Source organism: Rattus norvegicus, chromosome 6, assembly GCF_036323735.1.
Source record: "Rattus norvegicus strain BN/NHsdMcwi chromosome 6, GRCr8, whole genome shotgun sequence".
Classification (NCBI taxonomy): Eukaryota; Metazoa; Chordata; class Mammalia; order Rodentia; family Muridae; genus Rattus; species Rattus norvegicus.
This window is the reverse complement of record NC_086024.1, coordinates 45317131-45339031: the sequence shown is the minus strand read 5'-3', so window position 1 is coordinate 45339031 and position 21901 is coordinate 45317131. Positions and strand designations below refer to the sequence as shown.

Here is a 21901-nt window from a genome sequence, read left to right as displayed (position 1 = left end):
ACTGCCACCCCATGGAGCCGTCTTGAGTGGGAAAGGAATGCTGAATATTTCCTTCTGTTTCTCATGTCCAAGTTCACCCTTTTTCCTCCTGATCTGTGGCCCTGGAGTGGGGCTCTGCAAACCACACCCCCTATCCTTCCCTTGCTGGTGCAGGTTGGGCAACTATCCGGTAGCAGTAGAATTGAAGGCATGAGGTAGTGCCCTCTTCCCAGTTTCAACTTCTATCAGTCTTCCTACAGCTGGGAGTAGAAACCAGGAAAGAATTTGGACCTGTGTTGGACTTGGACTCCTTCGTCTAGTTGATGTTCCAGTCTCTGATGGGTTTGGATTTGTCTAGTGTCATGTCACTAAGAGGACCACAGTCGGTGCTAGCATTTCCAAGGGATACCAGAGCTATGCAACGGCCATCCCTTCATTATTTTTTCTTCTGTGCTCTCCAGACCTCGCTGCTGCTGGAATCCTCCTCTTTGCTGATACTCTCATCAGATGAAGTCCTCTCCTCGCCTGGTTCTAACCACCACACATGAACCAAGATCTGCCATGCACTCTACAAAGCTCAGCTCTTCCTGGGGGTGGGAAGACCTCTACACACAGATGCCAGAACTTTCAGTAGCTGCTTGTATTACAAATGCTAATTATGTTCCCCCCAAAATTGTTTGCATGACAAGATCTGCCTATAGCTTCTTAGAACCTGCCCCTAGTTGGTTCTGATTGGTAAATAAAGCCAATAGCTGGAAGGGCAGAGAGAGACAGGATTTTAGGATTCCCGGGCTTGGGGCCAGGAGAAAGAGGGAGAGACCCACCATACTGGGAGAGTGTAGAGAGGAGAGGAGACGCCATGCGTGAGAAGAGGATGGGACAGAGAGGCATGGCCATCATGTGAAGGAGCTGGGAGAGCACGGCCCAGAGGACTGCCCAACTGGGTCTAGAGCAGCCTATCTCTGGGAGGTGGATTCTAACAGCATGGAGGCCAGGAAGCTGCTTAGATATTGTGCTCCATAGGCATATTAAGATATCAAGGCTGTACGTGTGTCTTTCATTTGGGAGCATAAACCATCAAGGCAGGAAGCAACCCCATGGTTGGATTTATTAATACTTAACTCCACAACTTTCCCTTCCACCCAACATGTCTGAAGTATAAATGTTACTCATTTGCTATTTCTCTTGCATTATTCCTTATCTTATCAAATCATTTCACCAATCCAATGAGGAAATGGAGCATCTTCTAAGCCAGCAGTTCTCCCTCCCTTTGGGAGTCCAATAACCCTTTTACAGGGGTCACCTAAAACCATCAGAGAACAGATATTTACATAATAATGTATAACAGTAGTAACATTAGTTATGAAGTAAAAACAAAATTAATCTTATGGTTGGGGTCACCACAACCTGAGGAACTGTATAAAGGCTTGCAGCATTAGGAAGGTTGAGAACCACCGCTCTAGGCCTTTCCTTGGCTAATTTCAAACAACCTTTAATACATAAGGAAGAAGGAACCTCTGGAGGCCAAACGCGGTAGTTTCCAGGAATCTTACATACAGCAGCAGCCATCACCAGGCTCAGACTGTGGGAATAAGAAACACCAGGCAGGCAGCACTATTTTTTTAATACTTTAATTTTGGATCCCTACTTTGTATACATGATTGTTATTTCAGGCTGCTTCAAATCTCTTGTAAAGCAGGAGAGGTTTAACACACTAAGGATGCTCCCAGACTTCTGCACAAACCAGGTTCCATCAGCCCCACGTTGCACTCGCCCATTCATGAGTTTGCTGGACATTCACTGGGCGCTTGTTTTGGACTAGGCGTGGTACAGGGCGCTGAGAGCGACTATGAACAAATGTCTCTCGCGGAGCTCACAGTCTAGTGGTAAATTACTGAGTTGATTGAGGCACAGAGAGGTAAATGACTTACCCACTGAGGTAGAGAGCGCTAGGTGACTGGGAAGGCGGGATGAGAGCTGGAGCGGGGTACAATGCACAGGAGGTAAGGTCCTCTGACTGAGGAGCAAGGCTACACACGGAAACACATTATAAAATCTGCTCATGAAAAGCACAATAATGCTTTTAATATCACCAGGACCAAATTCACATTGTAGTGAACTGATCTGTTGCCAGACAGAATTCTGTACTTGCCCCCAGTGCTTTTGAGGCATGCCATCAATCTACTGGGGCATGACTCTGTAGGCAGCTTAAAATCAGGAGTATGTGGCTTCAATTGTAGCACTGCAGACCGTATTAAAACACTTTAAGTATATAACCTAAATGTACAGGCATCTGTGAAACTTCTACATGTAAAACTTTAGAAAACTCCTCTCACCCCCATCCAGAGGGTTCTAATAAGTTACAGGAACTGAGGGACTAGCCATCTGTTGGTCATTTTTCCTACATACATTATTTTGGGTGTTCTAGGGTGGAAGTGTCACTTAGACATATTTCATAAACAAACTACACATGATACACATATGGACAAAGGTGCCACATTTGGTCCTGTGCGTACACCTCACCAGTGCACGACACCTAACTGCAAATGTGAACCAGTGTAAGGCAATTCTCCTGTGAAGCGGACACTATCTATATCCGTCAGGGCACAGTCCACGACCAGCTGGCCAGCTGTCTGTCCTTGTGCTAGTCTTTGTTATAAGATGATTTTAGGAGGCAAGAGGTCTATTTCACTGACAAAAGGCAGTGAAGAATTATCAAAGGAGCTGATTCTGAATGGGGAAGCCATCGGGAACCTGTGCTTGAGGCTATGTGGGAGGACACTACTGGCCTTCAGTGCTGCTACAAGTCTAGAATAAGGTCGGTCACAAGGGCACTCCAAGGAGACTTATTGCTGAGGATCAGACGGGCACATGATTCACCCACTCGGGATGGGGCACATGATTCACCCACGGGGCATGATCCAAAGACCTTCATCACTGAACTGCTATCAGCCGCTCACTCTGAGAAATCTTCACTCACTGAAGAGGCTTGTCTTCTGAAATGATACACAAAGAAACACTGAGGGAAGGCTGTAATCACAGCTGAGCGCACAAATCAACAATTTAAAGAGATGAAATCCTCTGCTTAAGGACCTACTCTCACACCAACAACAGAAATGATCTTATGAGGTCCACGGAACAAATGGGTAATCCAACCTGTGGTTGGAAAGTGCCTGCCTGACGGCCCGGAAACCCTCTCTGCCCAGAGTCCAACAGCTGGTGGCCCCACAAAACCGTATTACAAGGATGTGGAATGTGGAGACAGGCTCTCACGATGTAGCTGAGGCTGGATTGCAATTTGGATCTTCATGTATTAGCTTCCCCTGTGCTGGGATTTCAGAAATGCATGGAATACAGGAGGCATAAAAATATCTTAAACACAGGCTGGAGAGATGGCTCAGCAGTGAAGAGCGTCACTGCCCTCCCTGAGCCCCATGGTTCCTTTTCTAGTACCTATCCCTCACAAGTGCCTGTAATTCCAGCTCCAGGGGATTCAATGCCTTGGACCTCCAAGGGCACCTGCACTTGTGTGCACATTCCCACACACAAACATACACACAACTAAAAATAAAGACAAATCATAAAACACTTAAGAGATATATGTTCAAGTTATATACAATGGACTGTTAGAACCTCGATATTTCTCTAATCACAAAATGGGCATGTTTACCTTTCTCTGGGCTTTGTAGATGTTTGCTGTCAGATGGAGAGGCCCCTACTCCATCAGCTGTTTTACCATTTGAGTGGTTCTGTTCTACTTCACACAAATAAACATCAATGGGTCCTTTGGTGCTCCTGATATGCACTGTGATAGAATCCTAGCAAGGGACACAGAAACTGTCAAGGTGAGCGTTGACATCCCCTAATCGTGGCTTTTCAGTTAATTTAATTCTTGTAGTTTCTTTTCTATCATGAACTTGAGAAAAGCACGCTTTTGACTGTGACTACATTTTAAACTACTGGCCAATTCAGTTAAGATCTCTCCCTGATCATGCCTGCAGCAATAGTCTTGGAGCTACCACACACACGATAGCTGAGTTCTTCAAACTCCAGAGTCCTCCGAGGAAGGACGAGAGCTCTGGCGTCGGGAGCTCTGGAGTACCAACTGTCGTACAATAAGGTGTTTAGGTTTCCAAACCAGCGCAGAGGTAGAGGTCATGGGAGGCTGTTCTTCTGTCCAGTCAGAGGATGTCAGAGGAAAAGATGAAACCAAAACAAGCCTCATGTAATTGAAACACCACACACAAAGAGAAGTGCATTAAATAAATGTTATCCTTTTACCTCAGTCTTATTTACCTAGGAGCAAATTCCAGTGGTTTCCTCATAAGAAATTAAAAATGTGGTTGTTTGTGTTTAGAGGCTAAATGTGAAAGGGGCATTTTCAGTTGTGATTCCTTGCTTTCCCAATGAAGCTGGCCTGGCTTTCCTCGAGCCCGCCATTTATTTCCACATCCACATGGAGAGGCCAGTCATCACGGTTGTTCCGGCTCCTGTCCACTCTGGGATCTCATCCAAGCAAGCTGGGTGTGATTGCTTCTTAGAGTGCTCTAAACCTCTCATGTTCTTCCTGGTACCAGACAGGTGAGACAGACCGACCACTTTTGTACCTGGCGGCTGGAGTGTCAGGGGGCAGGTCTGGTTTAAATGGAAACCCTTCATCATTAAATACTGCAAGAAAATAATGTTGCTCCAACTAGTGGTCAGTGGAAGGGACTTCAAAGTCCACCAGCCACTAAATCGTTCTATAAAGGGGATTCGTGAGGAACTAAGAGGTGGCCCACTGCTCAGAGTGTACTCCTCTTGGGGATTCCAGTTGGATCCTAGCACCCACATCATGATGATCACAATTCCCGGAGAGCCAACGACAACGCATCCATGGGCATTTGCACTGAGGTGCACGTACCCACACATTCACATGTAAGTTTTCAAAAACATTTAAAACAGGTGGGGGAGATGGCATCTATTTCTGACTCTTCAAGGCCACAATGTCCCTGTCACAACTACTTAACTTTGTCATGGCAGCATAAAAGCAGATAGGTGGTATCTAAACAGATCCTCATGGCTTTGCTCCGACAAAACTATTTAAGTGAACAAACAGGAAGACAGGTGAGCTGAAGGCCACTGTGCCAGCTTTATTCTAGGCACGTGGCCCCCCTTATGTAGTCAGAGTATACTGAGCCTGAGAGGACCTCAATCACAGAGTTCTAATGGGACCAAAAGAGGCTCTGGGTGAGCTAACGGCTCAGAGCGATTTAGCAATACAGTCAAGCAGCTCAGAGCGCTGGGAAACCGGACCTTATTAATTCCTATAGACTGGATTAGCCATGCCCCAAAGAAAAGCTGTGCTGTATGATTAGTGGTCACTTCATTTTAAAGGGGTTCAGCATCTGTGGAACAACTCATCCTCAATGTTACTGGGATTCTTGTCTAAATCCAAATCAAACTAAGGAACGTCACCAAGTCACGATCTGAACGTGGCTGAGGGAAGCGCTAGTACTCCTTCAGGACTAATGATCCACTGTCAGGTAACAGGGTCTCACTTGGACAGTGTTCTGCTGGGGACAAATGAGAGGAGGGTGGTGTGGATACTCCTCACTGCCTCGATGGATGAAGGCTGGCTATGAGCAGAGGACACCCTGCTGTTAGAACTCCATGGTCTGTGACAGGAAGGGCCGATGGCTTTGGTTTTGACCCTGTCCTCACCAAGTGGCCTTCTGGTGACAATCGTGCTCAACACAAACTTCACTGGAGCAGCTGGTAGCTGACACAAAGGCTGATCTTATGAAGGCTGTACACTGTGACTCAGTGTTCTAGCTTATTCTTAGTCTTCGGTGAGTTCACCAAAGCTCTGGCTGTACCAGCTATTACTTCTGGAATCTGAAGCTCAGGGCCAATGGGGTGACTTCTCCCACAGCCTTACGACAGCGGTATGGCTGAGAGCACCTGCAAGTCAAACTTCGTCCTATGCCTGGTCCTGCTGGTCACTGTGTGCGCCCTGAAGCACTCCTGCCTCTCTGGGCTTGGCCCTCTCATCTCTGAGGATGCAGGGATCACCTCACTCATAGTTAGGCTAACAGGTATAGAGCTTGACAAGCACATGTGACGCAGGAAGTGGTGTAGTGGTCACAGACATTGCAGCTGACCCGTCTCCTCCCTTTTTTTTTTTTTTTTTTTTTTTTTGGTTCTTTTTTTTGGAGCTGGGGACCGAACCCAGGGCCTTGCGCTTCCTAGGCAAGCGCTCTACCACTGAGCTAAATCCCCAGCCCCCCCCCCCCCCCCCCCCGTCTCCTCCCTTTTTAAGTCCTTTCTGCAGTGCAGCGCTAGCTACCTACTTCTCTGGGAGCCGGAACATCCAGTCTGGTTTCCTCTGGAGCCTTCACTGCAATGACAATCTGTTCGTGGAAAGCTTGAATGCCGTGAATATCCTGATAGGTCACGTAGGCTAGTGTGAAACCTGGTCAAGGATCTGACAAAATGGGCAGATCACTACCCCGCCCCCCCAACACTGTCCTTCTGTTTTTCTGTTTGTTTTTTGAGGCAAAGTCGCACTATTTAGCACTGGCTGGCCTGGGACTCGCTACATAGAGCAGTCTAGTCTTGAACTTAAGAGACCTGCCCTTCCCTGCCTCCTGAGCGCTGGGAATGAAGGAGTGTACCACTGCACATATTAGCATCTCTTACATGGATGCAAGTCCAAGAATAGCTTCGCTTTTATGGAATACAACCTTACGATGAAGGGAAACAGAGAAAAAAGCTTCATAATAATTATTTCAAAAAGAATTCCCAAGGTTGTGTGCGTGTGCGTGTGTGTTTTATATATTTGTAATTCAAAGAACCAAATATTGATTATAGCAATTTCTGGAGAAAAATATTAATAGAGCCTGAATCCTGAACATAAACAATTCATGAAGGTAGTTATCCTCTTGTCCTTGGGTAGGGTTGTGGGTGGATGTTACAAATCCCCAGCAGATGCCCAACGCCACTGGCCAATACCAAACCGTACATAAGTGTGTATTTCCATATGCATACAGTATCACAGTAAGGTTAAAGGTATAAACCAGGCATGGTAAGAAATCAGTAAGAGTGTAATTACAACATACGGCATACTGCAAGTCATTTAAAAAACAAATTACTTCTAGAATTTTTCCTTAGTATTTTTAGATCACAGTTGATTGTGGGCAGCAAAGATTACAGAAAGCAAAGCCACAGGTAAGGGGAATCCACTATGTTCAAATCCCCATTCAGTGGACATTCTTACTCGCTGTTAAGAGTTAGCTCTGTGAGAACTTGAGAAAAAAAAAAGCATTCACGGTTTGGGTAAGCATCCTCCAGAAGGCAGGGAAAACCAAGTCTGCAAACAGGAAGAGCGCCCAGGAAGCTCTCAGTGCTGTCACGCACCCGCCATCTCCCTTTAAGCACAGTGACTGAATTACCGAATGCCTTTCAGTTCCTCCTGTGTGGCCAGATACAGCTGTCACTCTGGCAGGCGCTCTGCCTTCCTGTCTTTTAGACTATAGACTCTCTGGCTGGCTGTGGCCCTGCAAGCCTTGGCCACAGATTTTCTAAGATCTGTCCTGTGGTAATAGGATTTGACAGCTGTGGAGAGTGGGGGGAGCAGGGATTCAGGACCCACTACAGAATTACTCGCAGAGGGCACTGAGGGTCACAAATAGTAGGGCAGTCTGGGGGCCTGGGAGAAGCAGGCACAGAGGACCAGCCTCTTTTGACGCCTGATCCACGAAGCTTCTACAGAGTGGTGAGTACAGACCATTCGGTGGCAGTGCGTTCTGCTCAAGAAACAAACTACCCGGGGTTGGAGATTTAGCTCAGTAGTAGAGTGCTTGCCTAGCAAGCGCAAGGCCCTGGGTTCGGTCCCCAGCTCTGAAAAAAAAAAAAAAAAGAAAAGAAAAAAAAAAAAAAAAAGAAACAAACTACCCCACAAATTAGGGAAAAATCTGATTTTCACAAAAGCTGACAAGCGTTTTAACACCAGGACAGAAACTACAGAAATTAAAAAAACCAAAATTAAAAGACCTCTTTTTAAGTAGCAATGGTAAACTGGGCTTGTCACTGCCAACTGTCATCATGCAGACTTGACCAAAGTGCACAAAGAAGCTCTAGCCAATGAGATTGTTCGTGTAGACTTAGGCTACAGCACAGGGATACTTATGCCAACTTTTAAGGGCCTAATTTTATATTCCGAATATGTAAATCAGATCCCTAAGCTCTCCCCAACACACTATCTATTCTGGAAGCAGAAACTCTATGAAGGTCTGAATGGAAGGATATCTTTCGTTTTCTTTGTCATCTGTTAACTCCAGCAGTTGCTGAGCACAATCTTTAATCAACTCGTCCAGAGCGTCTTCCATCGCCGACAGGTCGGAGAGCTCAGCCTGCAGCTTCTTCTGTTGGGGTGCTGCCCCAAAGTTGTTCAGGTCAGATCCTCTACAGAAGGACACAAACATAGGGTCAGCACTGCCAGAAGGGGAGCAAGGCTCTGTGGTGGTAGAGCTGGCTGAGTGAGAGGGCCTGCTAGACTGGAACTCCAAGTCTGCATTTCCCTTACACTGGCTATGACGGCTATGCCCCTTCTGTTCTTGGGACAGGGTTTCTCTAAGTAGCCTTGGCTGGCCTTGAACTCACAGAAAGCCACCTGCCTCTGCTCCCCAAGTGCTGGGATTTAAATGACTGACACAGTATACTAAAGGAGTACATCCCCACTAGAGTTGCCTATGTGTCCTTCACAAACCTTTTTCCTCTTAACATTTGCCTATGGTATCTCTAATATATGAATGCTGGAATTCTTTTTCCTAAGTATACAACTCTTTTCTTCCTTCCTTCCTTCCTTCCTTCCTTCCTTCCTTCCTTCCTTCCTTCCTTCCCTTCCCTATCTACCTACCTACCTACCTACCTACCTACCTACACACACACACACACACACACACACACACACACACACACAGCACCATGTCCTTTTTTAAAGAATTATTTATTTTATGAGTACAATGTACCTGTTTTGAGCAGATCCCATTACAGATGGTTGTGATTGCTGGGGATTGAACTCATGACCTCTGGAAGAGCAGTCAGTGCTCTTAACTGCTGAGCCATCTCCCCAGCCCTTCTGTCCATGTCTTATCTTTAGGCTTTTTTTTTTTTTTTTGGTTCTTTTTTTTTCCGGAGCTGGGGACTGAACCCAGGGCCTTGCACTTCCTAGGCAAGCGCTCTACCACTGAGCTAAATCCCCAACCCTAGGCTTTTTCCTCCATGAGATCCTTTCCAATCATGTCAACTATTTAGCACTGCCTTTTGGACAGTAAGTCTGTTTTTACACTCAGGGCAGTGTGCCACCCACCAATCACCAGTGTACCTGCTGAGAATGCAGATGCCTGCTCCTCCCCAGAGAGACCCAATCACAACCCAGGAGGCTAGGCTTCTGGTTGTGTACTCTATTTCTCTGTGAGAATCATGTCTTCTTCCACTGTTAACTAAGGAAATATATGCCACGCTAGGGAAATATATTTTTATATTTTATTTTAAAATCCCCTCTATTCTCTTCTCTCTCTGCACCTGCACTCGTTCTCTTTCCCTTCTCCTTCCTCCATCCCTACGGTGACTCCCCTGAATTCAATACCTCAGGCCAGTTATCTTGAGAGCAGCTTCTCAACAAACCTGCCTTTAATATATTCTAAAAAATCAAACACACCCTAACCTTCTATTATCAGGTGTTTCACTGTTATGATCTTCTTCTTTTTTTTTTTTCTTGGAGCTGGGGACTGAACCCAGGGTCTTGTGCTTGCTAGGCAAGCGCTCTACCACTGAGCTAAATCCCCAGCCCCAGTTATGATCTTCAAAGGGAAAATTAACTAATTAACCACTTTTTTTTTTCCCACTTAAGTTTCCACGTCATGTGACTGGTATTCTGCACTAATGTTCCCATTGAGACCTAAGTGGTCTTAAGTACAGTGTGAGACAAGAAGATGACCTTAAGGAATCTATTTTGGCCTAAGAAGAATCATAAAAAACTTAATTTTCTATTCCCATGCTGCAGTTGGACAGAAGTGCCACTCACTTAAAGGGGAAGGAACGGGATGACGGGTATCAACTCACATCCACCGAATGTGGTTCTTAGATTTCTTTTCCACCAGTTCGATGCCGTCCAAGACATTGGTGATGTCATACACACGCCTCTTCCGGACACCCAGTTTTGTGGCAACCTTGTTTAGGTCAAGAATGCCCCCCGGGGCGGATCTGACAAGATCCATAAACTTCCGAGTTAAGTAGACCAGCGACACATCAAACCGGGGCCTCTTCACCTTCAGAGCTTCTGTAAACGAGGAACACAGTATCACGTGAACAGACATTTCTCAGCCCCCTTGGTCAGTTGCTTATTCCCTCAGGATCAGACCAGACAGAGACAGACCCCCTCCCCCCACGCCACTGCACACCAATCCATCACTGCTGGTTTCTATGGAAACATTTCTCTAGCTGGGTTAAAAGCAATTTGGCCTCAGCTGGTCTAAGCAAACGCATCAGGTTTCAATAAAGGCCAGTGTGAGTTTCCACTAATATTCATTTTTACAAGTCTTGTATCTTTTATCAAAGAAGAGATATCTGTAACCATTTTCACACCACTTAGCAACAGGGTCAGAAATGGTTTTGGCACTGAATGCCTTCATTTCACACATATAATCAATCTGCCAACACAATACACAGTTTTTACTCGTTGTTCTTTGGGGCACGATGAGACATGAACCTGATCACTGGTGCCAAGCAAGCACCATACACAGACAACAGCCTGCGCTCTTAAGCATAGCTTTAGAGAAACATTTTCCTAATTTTATATTTTGTGTGTATGAGTGTTTTGCTTGCACGTGTGCATGCCATGTGTGTGTGTCTAGTGCCCACAGAAGTCATAAAAAAAGCATAGGATTCCTGGAACTAGAGGTACAGGTGGTTGTGAGCCACTGTGTAGGTGCCACTGTGTTCCTGGAAGGGGAACAGCGCTCTTAACTCCTGAGCCATCTCTCCAGGCTCTCATGCACAGTTTTTAAAAGCAAGAGTAGGAAGGTAACATTTTATGATTATGATCTATCATATTGTGAACACCAGGATTATGAACAAATGTACTTCCTTCATTCTCCTCCTCTTTTTCTTTTTCTTTTTTTTTCCTTTTTAGATTTATTTATTTATTATATAGAAGTACACTGTAGCTGTCTTCAGACACACCAGAAGAGGGCATCGGATCCCATCGGAGCCACCATGTTGCTGGGAATTGAACTCAGGACCTCTGGAAGAGCAGTCAGTGCTCTTAACAACTGAGCCATCTCTCTGTCCCCTCCTTCTTCTTTTCAAGACAGGGTTTCTGTGTAGTCCTGGCTGTCCTGAAATTCCATTGTGTAAGCCAGACTGGTCTTGAACTCAGAGGTCTACCTGACTCTGCCTCCCAAGTTCTGGGATTAACGGTTTGCACAGCATGCCTGGCTAGACTCCATTACTCTTAATGGCTGCACATTTAACTGCATGGAGTGACTGGTGAGTTATCCCAGTCCTTGGGTACATGAACGCAAACCATGCTCACAAGACAAGCTAGGTTTCTCCATTCTCATTTCATACTCACTCACTTTACCAGGTTATGTTTTAGTTTTATTAGCTCAGGCTATAAGCACATTCTGAGGATGTCAGCTGTTTTATGAAGAACAAATCAAATGGAATATCTCTAATAAGGGCTGCTGTGGGGACAGTTCTCCAACCACGGGACTGATAAGGACCTCTGCTATAAATGGTGGTGTGCTAAGTGGTACTCAGTTACTTGAGAACACGAAATGCAATCTTTAATGGAGTGGAGAACCGGGGATGATCTTAAGAGAGGATGAAGAGGGGTGCTCCCCACTCCGAGGAGGGACAGAGGAATATCTGAGAACTGAGTACACACTGGGGTCCAGCCTGGAGGCAGAGGAACCAACTGAGCTTGGGAGTCGGAGCTGGCAGAAGAGGCAGCAGTGTACGCACAGAGCTCCAGAGCTACACACACAGGACCAAACACTGACTCTGAGCAAGCTGCGTGACCTCTCTGGCCTTTTTAGTTATGATGGACGACAAACCACAGCTGTCCTCTGAAGTGTGGTCACTCATGCACAGGTGTGGGACAGCTGAAAGAAACACCTCAGAGGTTAAGCTGACTCAACTTGCCAACCAGCCACAGGGGAGAGGGTGGCAGACCCAGGGAGACAAAAGATGGTTTCCGAGGTACACGCCCGGGCATCTAGAGATAAAAAACCTGCCCAGGAGAAGGACCTAAGGAAAGGAAATCAAGGGAGGGGTCACTATTAATCATGAAGGCTCATCCAATATCCTAAACATGAACCCAGGAGAGAGTAAAGCCAGCTAGGAGGAGTAAAGGGACCACAGGAAACTCTCTGGGCAGGAGGCTTTGCTGACACATATAGTTCTGCCACTGCACTGAGAGGGCAAAGACGCCACTCCTCCCACCCAGTCACCGAGGCAAGGTACCCTCTGCTGCCATTTTCCTTCTGTTCTCATGACCCCATGCACACGCAAAACCAACCAAGTTAACCACGTGATGCTCAAACTACAAAACTCAAACCCACTTAGGAAACAACTTACTTCTCATGGACACATACTGTACATTTTCTTCTAGATTGATCCTTATTTTTGATGGCTGGAAAAAAAAAGAAAATAAGAATCAACTCAATATCTTATAAATTGCAATGTGAATAAATTTTGTTCTGTGGTAGTTCTTTTTTTTAAGGCTTTTCCCCTTCATCCTGAAGTAATGAGGGAGTATGAAAAGGGGTCTTTCCAAACTGCACTTGGTCTGTGATGTAAGTCCCCCCCCCCAGGGACCACTAGGCTGCCCATACTTCTGTGTAAATAAAGGAAGGTTGGAGGGAGATGGGATGCTTAAGTGGGGGGGGGCGGGCGGGGAAGGACGGTTAGGGAACAGCCTTCAGTCTCGGAGGGCTCAGAGATGTGGAAGTTGTGGCACGCCAGGTGAGGCTCACCCCGGCTACTTAAGTGGCTCCAAAAATTTGCTCACCAATTCTCAGTCAGCCACGCATTCCCATTAATAAACAATCAGAAGCCTTAAAAAAAAAATGGGATCAGTACATGCTACGGATAGAGAAATGAAATAGTGCTGGGTTACTGAGGTACAGGTAAAGGGCAGCAGCCCCAATGCTAGTCTTGCCCTGCTGCCGGGGGCTTGCTTGGAGGCTGCTGAGGCTGCATAAACTGCAACAACAATTTGCAATACATTTAGGAATTGCTTTTGCTCCCTGCACAGGTATACACGACAGCCATATGGGAGTGGCCCAGTTTTGTAGCTAGAAAGATGACCGACCACATCAAGGCTATGCTGAAGTGTTTGTTTTAAGCAGTGGAGACTCACCAAAGACTTCTGAACAAGACCACAACACAATCTCATTCATGGCCTATAAATGTGGTGCACGTGGGACATCGAATTGGCTAAAGGGTCAGGGGTGGGGCAGCTGGAGGCCAGGTGGACAACAGAGAAGTCGCACATACCACAAGTCACAGAACCTTTGCAGATGATTCTTGTCACCTCTGACAAGAACGTCTGGTAGCAGGTTAACTTAAGATGACATCCTGCAGCAAAGCCAGACTTTAGGACGGTCTAGGATTGAAATGACCGTGTGACATGCTGGGTGTGCAACCCTGAGGAGGAGGCTCACGCCACAGGCAGGGACTAACTGTCAGTGCTATTTTTACATGTGACCTTTCTCCAAACTTACTTTGGGCTAGCTACCAAAGCAAGCTTTTTCTTCTTCTGACATTTACATATTTTGCGTGTATGTGTGTGGTGTGCATGCTGAGGTCAGAGGACAACCTGTGGAGCCACTTCTCTCCTTCCAACATATGGTTCCTGGGGATTTAATTCAGGCTCTAAGGCTTGGCAGCAAGTGCCACAACCAAATGTGCTATCTGGATGGCCCGCAGGGCTTTTTTGAGACCGGTCTCACATAGCCCAGGCTAGCCTCAAATTCAACCTATTCCTAAGGATGACTCTGAATTTCTGATCCTCCTGTCTCCATCTCTAGAGTGTCAGGACTGCGGGCATGTGCCTCAACACCCATTTATTTAGTCCTGGGGATTGAACCTGGAGTTCTGTGCATGCTAAGTAAACACTATCACCTGAGCATGCACTCCGGCTTCATAGCGAGGTTCCTGAATTGAGAAACAAACTCAGCCTCTCACAGCGATGTAAAAAGCGTGTTAACAAGTATCCTGAAGTGTTAATATTCACTCATAGCTGCCTGCTGCAGGAGCTCCCTTTTAACCTAGAGTAAGAAGGCCAAGCTCTGCACAAAGACTGCCTAGCAGCTGCCCGTTTGCTTTAGAGGGCACCTCTTCCGCTTACACAGCTCAGTACAGGGACAGCACTCTAATGAGACATGAGCCCGTACCCTGCCATAAATGCAGATCCACTATATACCTGATGTACTGACAGAGGAAACAGGTTCTAAACCATCATTTGTTTTCTTCCCTGTATCTAAAACCTTTTCTTCTCTTTCTGAGACAGCTTCTTGCTATAAAGTCCTGGGTATTCTAGAACTCCCTATGTAGCTCAGGCTGGTTTTAAATGTGCCATCCTCCTGCTTCAGCCTCTGAGTGCTGGGGCCACGTAAATGTGCTCACCATGCTTGGCTAAGACTCTGACTGTGAAATCGCAAAGCCATCTTGCTGACACGTGGAAGGGCAGAAGAATGTCCATCCCCCAGTCCCAGTGGACACCATTCGAGACCTCAGGACCTTCAGAGAACACTTGGCAGTGACCATGATACGTGAGTTGCACATTTGACATGCTCTAACCCACTTCCCTGCTGCTCCAATTCTCATATCTAGAAACCTGTGTCTACACCTGGGAACACGGTGGAGTATTACCATCCCCTGGAACACAGTACAGTATCACCATACCCCCGGCCCCATCCCTTGTATCCACAGCTTTAAGTGGCTTTAGAATCTTCTCTAGAACCTTTGGAAGGTTGGGGTAATGATGGACAGGATCTCACTGTACAGCCCCGGCTGGCCTGGAACTTGCTATATAGCCTAGGTAGGCCTTTCACTCACCATCCTTCTGCCTCTGCCTCCCAAGGTCTGGCATTACAGAACTGGGCCACCACACCTGGCTAGAAGCTTTAAAGGTGGGAGAGAAAAATAAAAGATGACTTTTAGAGACTAATGTCCTAGGCACTTCCTCCTAAATAATTAATTCTCTCTATTCATAGGTTTCTCTGTATTAGCTCTCTGCGTGGGAGCAAGACTCTCTCAGGAGCTCACTGTACACTCATCTCTCTAAGGTGACTGCATTCATGTCACCATCCAGATCTTCCTTATCTTCTGATGTGCAAACCAAGTTCACCTCCATCCAGGACTATTTTCTCCCTGCTCCAAAGCCAAGAGCAGGTTTAAGCCATTTAACTTAACCTAGTAACAGACACTTAGTGAGATATGTAATCGCTCTGCACGATGGCTTATTAAGTCTTTGCATTCGTTAAAGTCAATTAAAATAAAAACACAACAAACCACTGACATGTTAAATCACTATTTTACAGGCAAGAAAATATAGAGTTTAACTTCATGTTCAATCCTTTGTCCATGGCCAGATCTTCACTACGATAGGCAATAGACGGAAATACACGAGACCTGCAGAGGACTGAGCAGTCAAGTACAGGATTGCTCAGGGGCACACAGAGTATGACTAACGGTCTTGAGGCTAAGGAAGGAAGGGCTAAAGACACTTGTCTTAGGACAAGTTACCCATGAATCTGGACTTCAGAGACCTCCATGACAGTATGGAAATGAGGCCAAGGATGGAGTATGGAACCTCAGAAAAATAATTTAGGAAAGGTAAACACGGAGCCAGATTATGATAAGAGGGCTCTACTTTTTTTTTGGTCCTGGGAGCACTAAGGAACCACTAATTCCTTTGACCAAATGAGATTAGAAACACTCCTTCAAGAGACCATCAGTTAAGGGTGAAGTGCACAGAACAGCGAGTGAGAGGCAGCAGGCAGCAATAGTGGCGGGAAACCTACTGGGATGGCATTATAGCACCATGATAGCACTTGATGACCTTGGGGTCAGGGTGGGGTCTGGAGGCAATTCTGAAAAAGAGAAAAAGGTGACAGCCATGCCCGGAGTGCTGGCTTGGACACCACAGGCGGTAAAGCATCATTCATTAAGGTGGGATTCGAGGAAGGTTGCTTTCTTAGGCAAGGGACTGTGAATCTGCTTGCTGCTTTTCCAGAAGGCTCAATTCATCCGTGTGCCAGCTTATAACCACTTGTTAACTTCAGCCCCAGGCGTTTTCTGGCCTCTAACACCATTTTCTGGCCTCTGTGAGCTCCATTCACATGTGACATACACACAGACTTTTTTTTTTTTTTTTTAAGTTTTAGATCTAAGCAGGGATATCTAACACACAGTTAGAAAGCTCTAGGAAAGATGTAGTATGGATTTGGAGCTACCTCAAGGCAACGAACGAAAAACACCAGATTGGATAAGAATATCCAAGACTTCAGAGGACGTTATCTTGTGATGCAGTACAAAAGGTTAAGTGGTTTTTCCAGAGTGAGCATTTTAGAGTGTCTGTCAATCCTTTAAAAACCTACCATGGTCTCGGGCCACAAGTTAGGTAGGAATAGTGAGTGGTCACCTACATGAGCAAACTGTAGAGAATTCTGGATGACACCCACATGTCTGAAAAGGAGAAGGGGACAAGGGGACCCACCATGGCTGTCCAAGGCACAACAAACAGTACTCAGCCAAGAGTGGTTAGTTGTGACACAAGATTAAGGTGTGAAACTGCTACTAGAATCGACAAAACAGGCAGTGATCTTGTTTACAACCATCATACTGAGTGCTTAGGACTCAAGTGCCCGGCACAGTCCTGGGTGGTAATGCAAGATCAAGTGGAAACTCAGCAGAAATCACTTTAAAAAAGGGGGGGGGGGGTGTTAGGGAGAGGCTGTCATCTGCAGTCATTCTGAGGTTCCTACCGAAGCTTCCTCATTACCTAGCCACAAGGCCAGACATCTCTGTACACACACCTGAGTCAATTCTGACAAACTCTAAGACAAGAATAACAATCTCAAGGTTGCTCTGAGGAGTCAGACAAGACAAGGTTCATGAACTATCTGGCACCGGATTGGCCAGAATGGCTTGGATATAGCTTGCCTTGCAGAGAACACAGCGATTGGGAGAAACGGACAAAAGACGGATCCACCAGGGACCCTGAGAAAGGTGGGAAGCACAGAATGGAGGGAACTCTCTCACTCTTTCATTTCCCCTGTCAAACAGTGAAGACAGAAAGGCAAGATCGCTCAGTTGGTTAAGGTACTTGCCACCAAGCTTTACAAACTCCACCAGAGTTCCATCCCGCGAACCACAAAGGTGGAAAGCATGGAACAGACTGCCGCCAAGTTGCCTTCTAAGCTCTACACGTGCCTCGTGGAATCCACGCGCCCGCGGTCCCCACCCCAACACAAAGTAAGTAAATCCAATTGAAACATTTAAAAGCAAAGGGCGGTCCAAGAATCGGGAGCTGCAAGGAGAGCCCCGGGACACCAAGAGACACTGTGCAGAGGGCCGGACGCAAGGGGCGCGTCCCACAGCACGCGACCCCCGTGGCCCGGGTTCCCGCTCACCAGTAGGTTCTCTACGTTGATGGGGTCCCGGCAGCGGCGGCGCACGGTCTCCTGAGCCGGGTCCACCAGCAGGCTGGGCAGTTTCCGCGCCGTCCGCTGCTGACTCATGATGTCCCGCGCCCCTCGCGCCCCACGCGCCCTCCCGCCTTTCCGGGAGGCTCGGTGCGCGCGCTCCCGGCCCCTTCAGCGCCGCCCGCTCCACCCACGGAGCACTGCGGCTTCACTCACGGAGCGTCGCGGTCCCACTCGCCTAGCGCTGCCCTCAGGCGCGGAGGGGATCGGGGTAGGCGCGCAGGGGGACCAGGGTGACCAGGGTGACCTCAGAGGCACTCAGGTCCCCGAGCCGGCCATCTTCCCGCATGCGCAGTGCGCCTGCCTTTGCACATGCGCACCGCCTTCCCTGGAGATCTCCCGCGCACACGCGTCCTCGCCCGCAGCTGACACCCGGGTGTTCCGGAGGATGGATCCTCGGAGAGGGTGGCGGGGAAGCGGGGGTGGGGAGAGGTAAGAAAAGAGGTGGAGCAGGGATTCCGGGGTACCAGAGTCGGCGCTCCCTAGTCCGGACCCGCGACCGGCGGACTGCAGGGGCTGAGTGCCCAGGGACGATGACAGTCCCGCTCCCATCACGCATCTAAGGGTGTTTAGCACATGCTCATAAACAAGCCATCCTGGAGGGACCAGAACGAGCGCCGTAGAGATCCAGGCAGGGAGATCATGTGTTTGAATTCGAAGTCAGCTAAAGTTCATCCTTAGAGTATACGTTGTCCCAAAAGCACAAACTTTTTTTTTTCTGTATCAGTTCTTGAATAGTTATTGTATCAGGTATTGGGCTGGCTCAAGAAGATACTGTTTTAAATATAACAGACTGGATCCAGAATCCAATGGAGGAGATAGATAAAACATCTTAACTGGAGCTTGGAGAGATGGTTCTACGTTTAGGAGCACTGGCTGCCCTACCAGAGGACCTGAGTTCAATTCTCATTACCCACACATTGGCTCAAACCATCTGTTAACTCCAGGCCCAGGGGAATCTAATGCCCTTTTTCTGATCTCCATAGGCACCAGGCACACACATGTTAATATGATATATATATATATATATATATATATACACACACACACACACATATACACACACACATATATATATGCAAAACACACACACACACACACACATATATATATATATATATATATATGCTAAACTAAACTTAAAAAAGAAAAGAGAGGGGTTGGGGATTTAGCTCAGTGGTAGAGCGCTTGCCTAGCAAGCGCAAGGCCCTGGTTTCTGTCCTTAGCTCCGGAAAAAAAAAAGTTACCTGGAGTCACAGATAGCTTTTCAAATTGTAAGATCTTAAGCAAGTTTCTAAAAGTCATTCTGTGACTTAGTTTCTCAATTTGTAATGTGGGGAGTTCTTACTGAATAAAGATACCAACTTGTTCTTTCTAAAGCCTGTCTCTATAAAATTGTTCCAGTAAACTGCCTCTCCCCGCCCCCACTCCGTGTGTCCTCTGATTCATTCTGTCAAATCTTTCTCTAACTTCTCACTTTGCCCTCAATTAGATGTTACTTTTAAACGTGGCTGCTTTCTTCTACAAACCAATCTTACGTTCATTATTAGGGATTAAAGGCATGTCTATATTCCATTCAGGTTGTACTATAATCCAGAGTGTGTCTGTATTTGGTCAGATCATATAGACCTAGAAAGTCTTTGGGTGTGATCCCTTGCCAGAGTAGCCCTGTTGCTGGATTAAAATCCCTTTACAATGTGATTTGGTGTTTTGCCTGCCTGCATGTCTCTGTGTGGGCATCAGGTCCTCTGGAATTGGAATTACAGACAGTTGTGAGCCACCATGTGGGTGCTGGAAATTGAACCTGGGTCCTCTAGAGGAACAGTCAGTGTTCTTAACCACTGAGTCATCTTTCCCACACCTATTCACTTATTTTTTTTTTTTTTTGGTTCTTTTTTTCGGAGCTGGGGATCGAACCCAGGGCCCTATTCACTTATTTTTAAATTATGGGTATGTGTGAGTATGTGCACATGAGTGCAATGCCTTCAGAGGCTTGAGGCTTCTGGTTCCCTGGGAGCTGGAGTTGCAAGTGGTTGTGAACCTCTGGTTATGGAGGCTCTGGTCCTCTTGGAAAGGCAGATGTGCTCTTAACTACAGAGCCATGTCTCCAGCTCCTCTGTGTTTGAATGGAAGGGTAACACAATGTGGAAATTCCAGGTTGGAGGGAAGCTTAGTGAGGGCAGGAAGGACTTTTGGAGGAAGTTGGCTCCCACTAGATTATACATTTCTAGGGGTCAGATGTCTTGTTAGGGGGTCAGAGGTCTTTTGTCCTCCTGGGATCACCAGTGTTCAGCTAGGAGCATGGCAGGCAGCAAGCAATCTGTAAATGTTTGCCGAAGACTGATAAAAATAGAATACAGCTGTAGCGAGGTCAGCTTTAGGAAAGAGCACGTTTTATGCAGAGTGGAGAGTTTCTCAGAGCTACTAGGAGAGCCTCTGCCACAAGGAGTTCAGAGAGATCCAGTGCTGGAGAACAGGCATGGCTAATTTTAAGGCCCCTTTATCCAGCCTCTGTTAAATGTCAAACCCTCTCTATACTTTTGCTCACGTAAATCTCATATCAGATCTGTAGGGTATGGCCAAGAGTATACTCAGAATGGCATAGAACACTCTGGACACTGAGGCAGGACCACCAGAAGTTGGAGGTCAGACTGGGTTACATAATGAGAGACCAGTTTACAGATCAGAAAATCGGAGAGATGGGCTCAGTGGTTTAAGAGCACTGACTGTTCTTCCAGAGGTCCTGAGTTCAGATCCCAGCAACCACATGGTGGCTCACAACCATCTGTAATGAGATCTGATACCCTCTTCTGGTGTATCTGAAGACAACAGCTACAGTGTACTTTTGAAAAGAGAAAATCAAAGATCAGTAAGATTACAAAATTTACCCAAAGGGGCTAGCTAGCGAGTGGTAGAGACATGATTTGAGTTCACAGCTGGATAACTCACTTTGGTATTTGGATCCTTGAGCAGCTTGACCACTGACTGTATTTTCTACAGTCCAAAGGAGTTGGGCCAGTGAAGGAGTGTGACTTATGACAGATGCCAGGCACTCCAGACTAACGAAAGAGCTTGAGCGCACCCATCTGGGGAAAAGGAGAGCAGCTAGTCAGTCTTTCCACAGTCACATAAAAAACCTAGTTATGTGGCTGTAGCCCAAGTCTACATCATCTCTGCACTGTCTGAGCATTTTTCCGGTGCTGGGCTATCTGTCAGGAACTCTAACTCTGACAAGGACATCCTGGAGTACTAGGAGCTCCCCGGTTGATGAAGATGTATGACCAGGAAGCATAAGAATGGATCGAACATGTCTGATACACCATGACAACATAGAAGAGGAGTGGGAAATCATAACTGACTTTGGGGTTTGTTCCCACATAACCCCGGAAAGCTATCTGGAACAGTGAGTGAGGTATGAAGACTCTGAAAGCTGGCTTTGTGGCCACCCAACAGGCTGCCTTCAACTAGAGGATCCTTGGTGCCGCTCACTAGGGAGAGCCATGTGCTCAAAATCAATGCCCAGTGAAATGGTTATTAGACATGGCCTTTGGGAGACAACTAGGCAGAACCTCTCAAGAACTGGGATGCCCTCATGACAGACACTGAAGGGAACATGGATAAAAAAAAGAGCAGTTGGTAGAGTGCTTGCCTAGTGTGCACGAAACCTTGGTTTCATTTTCATCACCATATGAACCAGATGTGGTAGCATGCTTTTGATCTCAAAGCACTTGGGAAGTGGAAGTAGGAGGGTCAGAAGTTCAGGGACATCTACAGCTAAATCGTGAGTAGTAAGTTTGAGGTCAACTTGGGATACCTGAAATCTAGAGGTGATCGGAGGGAGGGAGGAAAAGAGGAGAGAGGGAAAGAAGAGAGAGAGGGGGGGGGAAGGGAGGGGGAGAGGAAGAGGGAGAGAGAGGGAGGGAGGGAGAGGGAGAGAGAATAAGAACACAGGAGAGATCTCTTATTTCTTCTACAATGCAACAATGAGTCATGAGTCTCAGCATTGCCATTACGTGTGTGTGTGTGTGTGTGTGTGTGTGTGTGTGTGTGTGTGTGTGTGTGTAGGGGGTTGCTAGAAATGCAGGTTCTATGGCTCTATCCAGAACTAACAAATTAAAAGCTCAGAGGTTTGAGTGTATGCTGTAAGGCACTGGCTGAGTCCT

At 46.8% G+C, this 21901-nt stretch overlaps 2 protein-coding genes across 15 annotated transcripts in view; one reads left to right on the top strand and one right to left on the bottom strand.

The window, feature by feature from the left end:
• Window positions 1–1594: 1594 nt before the first annotated feature.
• Window positions 1595–18039, bottom strand: E2f6 (E2F transcription factor 6). Of its 4 annotated transcripts, none has more exons than XM_039112207.2 (8): window positions 17895–18033; window positions 15088–15153; window positions 12604–12658; window positions 10087–10303; window positions 8269–8424; window positions 6312–6426; window positions 3650–3797; window positions 1595–2975 (listed from the first exon to the last, which is right to left on the bottom strand). In XM_039112207.2, the coding sequence occupies exons 2-8, from the start codon at window positions 15088–15090 to the stop codon at window positions 2956–2958; spliced, it is 714 nt and encodes a 237-aa protein (XP_038968135.1). In that variant the 5' UTR covers window positions 15091–15153; window positions 17895–18033; the 3' UTR covers window positions 1595–2955. The 4 variants fall into 4 exon arrangements, with proteins under 4 accessions (XP_038968135.1, XP_006239975.1, XP_038968136.1 ...); XM_006239913.5 differs by lacking the exon at window positions 17895–18033 and adding an exon at window positions 17667–17807; XM_039112208.2 differs by lacking the exon at window positions 15088–15153 and having other exon boundaries at window positions 17895–18039.
• Window positions 17059–21901, top strand: part of Greb1 (growth regulating estrogen receptor binding 1) — a 152685-nt gene continuing 147842 nt past the window's right edge. For 8 of the 11 annotated variants that reach the window (XM_063262293.1, XM_063262292.1, XM_063262295.1 and 5 more), the window contains exon 1: window positions 17060–17508. The gene's annotated coding sequence lies outside the window, so the exon portion shown is untranslated. Of the gene's footprint in view, window positions 17509–21901 lie in introns of all 11 variants that reach the window. The other 3 variants (XM_063262302.1, XM_063262303.1, XM_063262304.1) reach the window with 1 other exon arrangement.